Source organism: Cololabis saira, chromosome 4, assembly GCF_033807715.1.
Source record: "Cololabis saira isolate AMF1-May2022 chromosome 4, fColSai1.1, whole genome shotgun sequence".
In the NCBI taxonomy this organism is placed as follows: domain Eukaryota; kingdom Metazoa; phylum Chordata; class Actinopteri; order Beloniformes; family Belonidae; genus Cololabis; species Cololabis saira.
This window is the reverse complement of record NC_084590.1, coordinates 50,372,290-50,383,984: the sequence shown is the minus strand read 5'-3', so window position 1 is coordinate 50,383,984 and position 11,695 is coordinate 50,372,290. Positions and strand designations below refer to the sequence as shown.

Sequence of the window (11,695 nt, the reverse complement as noted above, 5' to 3'; positions counted from 1 at the left end):
TTTAATTAAAAGTTTGACACTACGCTGAAAGTTTGTGTATTTTTACATCTCTGCTGGGGTTTGTCTGCTTCCTGTTCATTCGTATTTATCTTATTTATGGCTCAGTTTGTAGTCCTGGTTCTGGTTCTGGTTCAAATCTCTGATTTGTAAATATGTTTGGACTCGACTGTTTTATATTTCTACTGTAAATGTATTTATTTAGCCTGAAATTAATGTTGGTGCTATTTGATGTTTCATTTTATTCGTTTGTATTTTATTTTGGTAAGCGATCACACTGCGAAGCCCCACCAACATCCTCCGCCAAAATAAAGCAACATTTAAAAAAAGAAACATTTCATTAAATGGTAGAAATTACGCTTTTTCTGAGTTTCTCAGGTTGTAAACTGATCTTAAAGAAGAAAGACAGAATAATTATGTTTATGTGGCTTTATTAAGATAAGAAAATACATTTCTGGAGTAAATTGTAAAAAAGAAATAAACGAAAAGAAACAATTAGTTAAAAACAAATGTCAAAACCCGCTGGACTACAGCAAGCTTTTAGAGGATCCGCAGTGTTGTCATTGTATTTTTACTGTATTTAAATCTGTTGTGATATTTTAGTCTGTAGGAGGAAACTTCCCACTAACACTTGTGAAACATTTACTCTCTGTGGATGAACATCTCAAATAAAACTGCATCAAAGTTGAGTTTCTTCCAGTCTATAACTCCACCAGCGCCCCCTTGTGGAGCCGCTGCTCGGTCGTTGGCAGCGTTGCCGACTTTCAGAAATAAAAATAAGGGACGCCCCGATTTCAGCAGCGCAGGAGCCAAAAAAAGGGAAGTCCCTAAAACTTCTAAAATGCATAGAAATGTATTTATTCTATATGAAAAAATAAAATGCTTTGATTTAAGGTTTAAAGTGCTTTAATAGCATTGAACTTGCATGACTTTACGGACAGCCAACCATGCTAGCAACTGACCTAGCCTATGCTAGCAACTGAACTAGCCTATTTCACTTTCTTTAATTTGGGACACCTCATATATTGATTGATGTACCACATTGTCTGTGCATGGTATCTTTACATATTTGGTATCACTGGATTCAGCACAAGCCCATCTTTGTGTTTCTATGTGTTTCTATGACAATTCCTGGCCAGGCAACCATAATGTAAATGAGAACATTCTGCATAGATATTCTTTTTTTGCATGTCCGCTTATTTTAGGCAAGTGTTCAAAGGTCTTTATATGAAACACACATCAAGATATTCACATCCAGGTTTTTCTAACAGGTAAAACCACTTCCTGGCCACAATTATGTCAAGTTTCAAAGCTGTCAGAGCTTCTGTTATTAATCTACATGAGTTTATATATCTTAACTCCCATACGGCCAGGCTGTATTTTGGTTATTTTTAGGTTTGGGGTGTATAACAATATGTATCAATTTAACAATGTTTGCAGTAAAATATTTTAACGTAAGAATCCATTTCATATATGGGAGACCTTAGAGATGGGGAAAAACATTGTTAGGTTTTGTTCTACCCCCGGTAGGGGTATGTTTTGGGGCATTGTCACTAGCCTATATGCTCCTATGGTAAATATAAATACAGCTACAGGTGAAGGTCAGAAAATTAGAATATGGTGTAAAAGTTAATTTATTTCGATAATTCAACTTAAAAGGTGAAACTAATATATATTACATAGTCTCATTACATGCAAAGCAAGATATTTTAAGCCTTTATTTGTTATAATTTTGATGATCAAATTGTTTATTGATTTCATAAAACATTCTGATTTTTTATTAAGGGTTTTCATAAACTGTGAGCCATAATCACCAAAATTATAACAAATAAAGGCTTGAAATATCTCACTTTGCATGTAGTGGGAAATAATATATTTAATATATTTGTTTCACCTTAGTTGAATTTACTGAAACGAATGAAGTGACAACATCATTAAATAACAGAGAGCGAACCAACATTATGTTCCTGTCTTTAATATATCCTGTCCTTTATTCTGTTCATTATTGTTGGTTCATTGTTCGTGTGTGTGTGTGTGTGTGTGTGTGTGTGAGAGTGTGTGTGTGTGTGTGTGTGTGTGTGTGTGTGTGTGTGTGTGTGTGTGTGTGTGAGTGTGTGTGTGTGTGTGTGTGTGTGTGTGTGTGTGTGTGTGAGTGTGTGTGTGTGTGTGTGTGTGTGAGAGTGTGTGTGTGTGTGTGTGTGTGTGTGTGTGTGTGTGTGTGTGTGTGTGTGTGTGTGTGTGTGTGTGTGTGTGTGTGTGTGTGTGTGTGTGTGTGTGTGTGTGTGTGTGTGTGTGTGTGAGTGTGTGTGTGATAGACGTACATGGGACAATTGTCAAATACGGAATAAACTGCGTTCCGTATTGAACCAATATGGAACACAAATTTAAATTCCCAATTACGTAACAATTCCGTATTTCAAGGGACGGATGGCAACGCTGGTCCGGTAGCGGTGGGTTTGTTTTTTGTTTTGTTTGAAATTCTTTATTCAGTCACATCAGATTACAGGCATTATCAACACAAACATTATGGATGGATGGATGTTGAATGGATTGCAGGATGGATGGTGTTGAATAAAATAATTCAAAACCACACTGAATATGTAAACTGCATGTGCTGATTAACTGAATGTGTGTATGTGCTGAGTTTACTCTGACTTGTCTCTGAAAGGAGAAATTCTGTACCAGGCACGAGATAAGGGGGGTCACCAAGCAGTAAAACCTGGGTCATCCTCCCCCTTTGAAAAGCAATAAAACCAGTCTCACAGAACAGAGAACTCAGCGGGCAGGCTGACTTCTCCCTCTGCAGAGGCTTCTTACATTCTATCTCAGTCTTGTGTCCGTTTTTAACTTTTCCAGCTCGATCAACAAACCCGGGGTGATCAGGTTCGATCACAACCATTTGGGGGCTCGCCCGGGATTGAGCAAGAGGAAAAGAGGTAATTAGGACAAAACAGCTGAGTACGAAAAGACCGAGGACACGGGCCGCGGCACAATCAGGGTAAGCAGACCCTTTCATCTGCATTGGACACCACTAAAAGAAGACCGTGTCCAGAAGTCTTAGTAAATACCCAACTGCTGAATTTAATAACTGCTAAATGTAAGGAATGACAACTGCTGAATTTAAGAACTGCTACATTTAAGAACAATTGCTGAATTTAATGACAACTGCTGAATTTAATAACTGCAAAATTTAAGGAATGACAACTGCTGAATTTAAGAACTGCTAAATTTAAGAACAACTGCTAAATTTAATGAAAAAAAAAGACAAAGGCTGGAATAAAAATTAAGAGGAAATATATAGAAAGTGGGTTTTAGGCCCTGTTACCGTTGGCATTCCAAAGTCTCAGAGTGTGGCACCTCCACCGTGACATCGACGGGTGCACGGATAGAGCTGGGTAAAGGGGCCCGGGAATTGAGACACCCCGAAATCACTGTGTTGAGCCTGGGATTCGAGGTTTTAAATTGCCCGAGAAACTCAAACGGTGAGGGTGTGCCGCCGTGAAGATACAATACTAAGATCCATGTTGACATGAGCCTAAGAAATATAGATGGTGAGACTTTGTGAAATTACATGTAACTCAGCAGCAACTGCTGGCGCGCCTGCGATTGTGTGTGTGTGTGAGGTACTGCTGCGGAGTGTGTGTGACGGGCTGTGATTGTGTGTGTGTGTGAGGTACTGCTGCGGAGTGTGTGTGATGGGCTGTGATTGTGTGTGTGTGTGAGGTACTGCTGCGGAGTGTGTGTGATGGGCTGTGATTGTGTGTGTGTGCAGTGCTGCTCGTTTGTGTGTGTCTGCCGTCTGTGTACCAACGTTTGTCATGTGCATTCATGAGATACTGTGTAAATGGTAGACTTTGTGAACAGCTGAAAGTAGATATATTCTGTCATTTTAAGAGAAAGAGAAATATGGTTTTATTGACCTCGTGGTTGGCTTTAAAATGGGAAATTGGAAAAAGACAGAAAAAGTAAAAGAGATATACGTAAAAATATCCTCATTTTACAGAAATAGAGTGATAAAGTATTTTTGAATTATTCTAAGCCCTGAATGCAGGCATAGTGACGGCCCCATTTTAACATATTGTTTCCTTCCTGTTAAATAGCTTCTTAACCACTCCCCTGTAACCCCCCTAATACCATATGATTCAAGTTCGTTGAATAGGATTGAGTGATTGATTTTGTCGAATGTTTTTTTTTTTGTTTTTTTTTTTAAATCAATAAAAATTCCAAGAGCATGTTTTTTTTTTTTTTTTTTTTTTTTTGTCCAGTGCGTTAGTGATTTCTTCTATTGCTTCAATTATTGCCATTGAGGTGGTTGTTTTTTGTTTTTGTTTTTTCTAAATCGATATTGACACTTTGTAGAGTTTACTTTCTTTATTTCTTCATCATTTATTTTGATCTGAAGGGCCAGATTTTCCATATTCATTCGTTTTTTATTGAAACTAAATTATATATAATTTGGTTTCTTAATATTAAGAGAGATTTTGTTCATTTTAATCAAAATATCCACCTTAGAGAGCTCATTGTTAAGGAGGTCATGATGTTGTTATGTGATACAAGAAAGGTTGTTTCACTTGGTATTCCCAGAAAACATGCCAGTGTTAAGCTCCCTGGGGCAGATCATTTTCAACTTTGTTCTGTGCGAAGATATGTCTTTATTTAACATTCAACAGTGAACTACGAAGGAGCTTAACAAGAAGGAATATGTTTTTCATTTATTGTAATAATTAATTTGATCATCGACCAGTATTTTGGGCAAATGTGCCGTAGTTTCGTGCGAGCTAATGATTTTTACTTTTTGTTGCCTAGAAACACCATTTTTTTCCACAAAGGAAATGTTAATCAAGCGGACAATCCTAAGTACCCCCTGAACGCTAAAAGGATTTAAAAGAGCAATTTGCAGGTCTGGATTGTTTAGGTGTGTGTACATTCAATGCCCAAAGGGAAAGAAATCAGTAATGTTCTTAAGGAAACAATTATTGCTGCACACCTATCTGTATAAAATTATAAAATAATGTTTATTAATTAATTAAATCATTTGGAGTTGAGTATTGTGTAGTAAGTAAGATCATAAAGGCGTTTGGAAAACGCCGGATGGGACACGCAAATATGAAGACTAAATTGGCAAAATCTGTGCACAGACCAAAATGACATGGGTGGACGTGCTACCCTTGACCCTGATGGCCATGAGGATCTCGGTGAACGCGGGCCACGGACTGACCCCGTACGAACTACAGACTGGACGACTGTTTCCAGGGCCGCAGAACGCGCCCTACTTGACGGAGACTGACAAATACCAACTTGGTCAGAAAGCTTACTTCTCCGAACTGCAAAGTTTGGTCTTTGCTTACTCTAAACAGGTCGGGGACGGACAGACACCAACCCCACAGACAGAGGGGGTTCTCCTGAGAGTCATCAGAAGAAAAGTGCTGGAGCCGAGGTGGACAGGACCCACAACGGACCTCCCACGTCGTCCGACTCCACAGGAAAGGTGACACGTGGTGTCACTGGTCACAGTGGGCCCCACCGGACCCCCACGAAGATAAGAAGCCCAGATCCGGCTGGATCTGGCGCAGCAACGTTCTTCAGACCTGAGCCCTCAACAAAGGGCAGAATAATCCCCTGGGCGGGTCCAACAGGTGTCAGGGTAGTCTACCCCTGACACCCGAAGAAAGAAGAAACACAGGGTGATCTCTGAGGAGAGATCAAAAGGGAGAATGTTGAATAAAATAATTCAAAACCACACTGAATATGTAAACTGCATGTGCTGATTAACTGAATGTGTGTATGTGCTGAGCTTATTGTGAGTTTACTCTGACTTGTCTCTGAAAGGAGAAATTCTGTACCAGGCACGAGATAAGGGGGGTCACCAAGCAGTAAAACCTGGGTCACCCTCCCCCTTTGAAAAGCAATAAAACCAGTCTCACAGAACAGAGAACTCAGAACTCAGCGGGCAGGCCGACTTCTCCCTCTGCAGAGGCTTCTTAAACTCTATCTCAGTCTTGTGTCCGTTTTTAACTTTTCCAGCTCGATCAAAAAACCCGGGGTGATCAGGTTCGATCACAACAATGGATGGATGATGGATGGATGATGGATAGATGGATGATGGATTTAAATAAGAAATAATCGTATTGATCCGTTTTATTGTTGATTTAGTCAGAAATGATCCAAACATTTGTATTTAGATGAAATAAAAGTTTAGACTTTTCGTTTCGGCTGAAGACAGAAATGAAATTCGATCAAAGAAAAACACGATCATCAAACTGATTTCTGGAGAAACACGGGAACCTTTTGATTTAGTCCGAGAACTTAGATTCTGACGATAAGATTATAAATCATTCAAATGTTAAAACTTCTCATAAATATCCTCTAAATGTCAGAAACCTCATCAGCTAATCATCGTTTAAATATCTGCTTTAGTACCTTCGTCTCCTGGTCCCCTAAAACCCCAGGACCTGGTCCAGGATCTGGTCCCCCTAAAACCCCAGGACCTGGTCCAGGATCTGGTCCCCCTAAAACCACTAAGACCTGGTCCAGATCCAGAACCTGCTGGTCCCAGAACCTGGTCCTGGTCCAGATCCAGACCCCCTGATCATCGTCAGACCTGCTCCCGTTTAACGAGTCTCTTTAAAGTGCCGTTCAGTCCCATGATGCTCCGATCAGGAGGAAGGGAGGTCCTGTAGTCCTGCTGCTCCTGCTGGTCCTGCTGGTCCTGCTGGTCCTGCAGACCCCCTACAGACCACTAGGGTCCAGGTCCAGACCTGCATCTTTCCTCTCTAACGTCAGTGTTTCGATCTCGGCGGACAAACAAAAGGGAGAAAAAGAAACCGTCGCCATGGCTCCGTCACCATGGAAACCTCTGCTGGGAACTCTAAACCCAACGCCCTCCGGCCTCGACATCAGCGGCGCTTTGGAGGAGGAACCAAAGTCTCCATCGTCAGGTGGCCGGTCCAAAAGTCCAGTGCAGAGTTCAGTCCAGTTCCAACATCTCCAGGGCCAGCAGACGTGAAGAGGGTCCCAGGTCCCGGACGGGCCCCGGGAAAAAAGTATCTACTCGGCACGTCCGACCCCTAGTGGAAAAGAACCAAACCGGGGCGAGTCGGGCCGAGTCGCGCTGAGTAAGTCGTTCCGTTTTATTGGACTCTCCCCACAGAACGGGGCTCAAGGTTCTCTCTTTTTCATCATTTATTTTCCTTTAAGATAATTTTGCAAAAGTTCCCAGGTAAAATCGAGCCGTATGCACTTCCTGGTTTCCAGCGTGTGATGCATGCTGGGACTTGTAGTTTTCTTTGCTGTAAACGGCATTTACTTTTTCATTATATTACTTAGAATACATTTGATGTTACTTTGTACCTTATTGCTGTTATTTGTATCTGTTATTCTTTAGATAGTTAGATATACATATGATATTTTGAATTTCAAAGTATTTGGTTTGATAATAGACAACATTTATTATGGATTGATGAACTAATTATTTATGATAATTTAAGGTGATGAATTGATGCTTTATGAAAGTTATCATGGGTTGAAGTGTAACATTATTGCTATGGTAATTGGCATAAAAGGCTTCATAATGTATATTTATTATTCATTTGGGTTACATGACACACATTAGAATGGCTTTATGTAGTGCTGGGCGGTACGACCAAAAGTTTATATCACGGTATTTTTCAAAATTATATCGGTTTCACGGTTTATCACGGTATTTTTTTTTCATGCACAACTGGGTGTTAACCATATTTTCTAATGATTTGGAAAGGAATTGCTGCAGTAAATTGGCTTAGAATGGCCTATTTTACTGTCAAATCAAATCAAATACATTTGATTTAGGCTTTTCAAAGAAAAAAATCTTTTACAAAATTACAAGGTAGAAAATATTTATTGAACATAAAAAACTGAACATGTTTTAATTTCCAGCATTCTGTTGTTTTGGTTCCACCTCCTGGTGAATGTTGGTAAAATTCTTATGTGGTTACTTTTTGGTTGGCCAACGATTTATGTTTGTGGTGCAACCGTTACGGAGCGGCCAGTCTATTTCCTTATTTTACAACACCGTTATTAATTGTTCGTTTTCTTTCCCACTTATTCCACCGAACACCGAAAGTGTTTTTTTGCCATTTTCGGCCGAACAATTTCGGTTACCGAACAATCGTTGCATCACTACTGCTAAACAGTCCCCTCACGGAACGTAACGCCGCGCGGCGTTCCCAACGTTGTGTAGCTACTGTACATACTCACCGGTATTATGGTATATGAAACATTCATATCATAAGAAAAATACACACCGGTATTCGGTATGAACCGATATGAACCGGTATGCCGCCCAGCACTACCTTTATGGTCATAATTGTCAATTATTTTGTCATCATTTTAGGCTATTACCAGGGAACTTTAGCAAAATTATCTTAAAGGAAAATAAATGAAGAAAAAGAGAGAACCCTGAGTAATTTTTTATGCTGATTGAAAGCCCGTTCCGTGGGGAGAGTCCAATAAAACGGAACATAGGTACTAGTGGAAAAGCGCCGCTACTGGCTGCAGAACTGGCTCCCAGCAGCAGAAATGACCGACAACATTGATTAAGTTCTGGGAACGGGTCCAGGTCCGGGTCCCGGGTCCCGGGACGGCGGGCCCTCACAGGCCGTCGTCGGGGTTTTCCCGGGACGGCGTGCGGGTCTTGCGGCGGCGCGGCCTCAGCGTGGAGAGGCAGGACGAGGCGGTCAGCGCGATGCGGCTCAGGCCCAGGTTCAGGCAGTGGACCTCGGAGGTGACGGGGACCTCGGAGAACAGGCCCCGGTCCCGGGACGGCGCGGCGGCCGCGGCGGCGTCCTCGCTGTTCTCGATGTCCTTCACCACGTTCAGGATCTCCTGCCGCTCCGCCTGCCGCGTCATGCCCCGGATGTTCAAGATGGCCGACACGTGCTTCTTCCTGTCGGGACAGGAAACACGGGGGGGGGGTTAACGTCGTCATGGAGACGGGACCTGTGAGTCCCCAGACCCCACGTCCCCAACCTCAATGTCCCCAACCTCCAAGTCGCCCCGTGACGGTGGAGCCGCTAACGTGGGACGGACTAAGGACTAAGGACTAGGGAACCAACCTGACGTCGGGGAACTCCCGGACCAGAACCCCGACCTCCATCTGGATGGAGGGGACGTCCTCCAGCTGGATGATCTCGGAGATGTGGGACAGAGCGCCGTCCAGCCAGCCGGACGGAGAGTCCTGCAGGACGGAGGTTAAAGTTAGTATCATTATTCAGTCCTGGAGGACGGAGAGTCCTGCAGGACGGAGGTTAACGTTATTATCATTATTCAGTCCTGGAGGACGGAGAGTCCTGCAGGACTGAGGTTAAAGTTAGTATCATTATTCAGTCCTGCAGGACGGAGGTTAAAGTTAGTATCGTCTCTGGACTCAAAGGACTAAGGGCCAAATCCACAAAAGGATTGCGCGGCTTTTGCGGCCGCTAAACCGGTGCAAATGAGACAAAAAGAGAGCGTCTAATTCACAAAGCACCCGCAAAGGGCGAATTGCTCCACAAACTGCGCTGCCAAGCAAATAGTGGCATTGTGCGCCTGTGCCATTTGCATGCATGTAAATTAGGTAATATTCATACATTCCTTTCTATGCAAATAAGCCTCATTGCAAAAACCTGCAAACCTGCGCGCAAACTCACTCCTCACTCCCCCCACAAAGTGGGGTTGTGGACTTATCTCGGATTTAAAGATAAAAATAACAGGACGGAGCTCAGGATTCATCCATACATAAGGGGCTGCTTTATTACGAACAATTCCACCATATAAACATATAAATCTAGAATGTGTGTGTTTAACAGCTGACATGTAGGTGTGTGTAGCAAAACACAGAACATGAATTACCGTCAGATCCTGATCTGATCCCGATCCGGTGTTAATAAAGTTACCGGTGCTGTGCCTTGTGCGTAAATGCACAGCCTCTTAACATTTCACATTTCATTAGCTTATGTCATACATGCAAAATACTAGAGAAGTACAAATACGTGAAAGTTGAGGCTGTTGTGCTCTCTGCAGTTTTCATTATGGACCAATCTGTGTGCTGAAATATGGAGAACACTTGAAACAGCTCCGCTCACTCAGACAAGGGCAAATTGCACTCAGCTGCAAAACTTTATGGGCGTGTTTGCCCCGGCATATCATTAGAGCAAAATCTTTTGTGAATAGGACCTTAAAGCAGGGCAAATTGCGGCCGCAAATGCAGCGCAATTCACAGCGCTATACGCGTGCGCAATCTGTTCTTTGTGGATTTGGCCCCAAGATTCCTTGCGAACAGAAAATACGCAGAAGAAATCCTACGGAAGAGAATCAGGGCCAGGCAGGAGAAACAATATTTGAGGGGGGAAGTTTTTTTTTAATTGTGCATTTCGAGAAAAAAAGTCGAAATGTCGAGATTAATGTTGAAATACATAAAGTCGAAGAATAGTTTTTTTCTCGAAGTGCATAATGACAAAAAAATCTTCCTCCTCTAAAATATTATTTTTATTTTTCCTGCCTGGCCCTGATACTTTTCCGTATTATCCCGTTTGGCGTTTACATGACCCAATATTTGGGTTTTAAAAGGAGTAACCCAGGGCTCATATTCGGGTTTTTAAAAACCTGAATATGAGCAAATTCTGGTTATTCAAAGGGGTTATTGGTGTTTACATGGCCGTGTAACCGGGTTATTGATCATATTCCGGTTTTAAAAGGGTTATTGATGCTGGAAACACAGACTGCGTTTACATGCATCAATAACCCTTTAAAAACCTGAATATGACCCCTGGGTTACTCCTTTTAAACCTGAATATTGGGTCATGTAAACACCAAACGGAATATCTCCATCAAACGGAACAGGAATTTATTTTCTGCACATGCTCTGTTCACAAGGAATCCTGGTCTTTTGAGTCCAGGAAGTTCTTATAAACACGGAGAAACAAGACCAGGAGGAGACTAATCACTTCATAAATGTAATGAAGGATATGAACATTTCTGCATTTGTAGACGGTAGAAAGTACCGGGATAGAAGATTTACAAGAAGGAGAGAGAAAAGTTGAAGCAGCATTTGTTTTGGATTTGGATACAGGAAGAAGAAGCAGAAATGACGGGAATTGCGTCATGATGTTCTCCGTGCGTCGCTGGTTTGATCCAGATATCCTGAATGATTAATTACCATGGAAACGGAATATTCCCAATGTTTCAGTAACCGGAATATTAGAATAACCCGAACTTTGACTGATGTAAACGTAGTCATGCAGACGTACCAGGTCTTTGAACAGAACTTTGATCTGTTTTCCCTCCTCGCGGAGCCGGCCGGCCATCCTCCTCCTCATCTTCATGGAGGTGCAGATGATCCGGCCCCTCATGACGGACCGCAGGTACTCCATGACGACGCGCCGGTGGACCTCGGACACCAGGACCTGCAGGACAACCGGACAACAGGTCCGGTTAGCAGCGCTAGCGGGAATCGGTTAAGATCCAAACTTAAGATCCGCTACTCAGTAAAAGTCACATTGTTGAGATTTTACAAACATACGAGAAAAAAAACTTGAAAATGTGACTGTTCAAACCACTACGACGGAGTATTAGGGCCAAAAAAAAGAAAATTACGAGAATAAAGTCATAATAATATGAGAATAAAGTTGTAATATTACGAGAACATTATGACTTTATTCTCGTAATATTATGACAGATTTTG

General features: G+C 42.0%; 1 protein-coding gene across 2 annotated transcripts in view; it reads right to left on the bottom strand.

Annotated features, from left to right (window-relative positions):
* Positions 1-6,120: 6,120 nt before the first annotated feature.
* LOC133442118 (tumor necrosis factor alpha-induced protein 2-like) overlaps positions 6,121-11,695 on the bottom strand; it is an 84,399-nt gene continuing 78,824 nt past the window's right edge. For both annotated transcript variants that reach the window (XM_061720060.1, XM_061720059.1), the window contains exons 13-15: positions 11,262-11,417; positions 9,090-9,211; positions 6,121-8,920 (exon numbers count right to left, since the gene is read on the bottom strand). In XM_061720060.1, the coding sequence (XP_061576044.1) occupies positions 8,626-8,920; positions 9,090-9,211; positions 11,262-11,417 (573 nt within the window). In that variant the 3' untranslated portion in view covers positions 6,121-8,625. The remainder of the gene's footprint in view (positions 8,921-9,089; positions 9,212-11,261; positions 11,418-11,695) is intronic.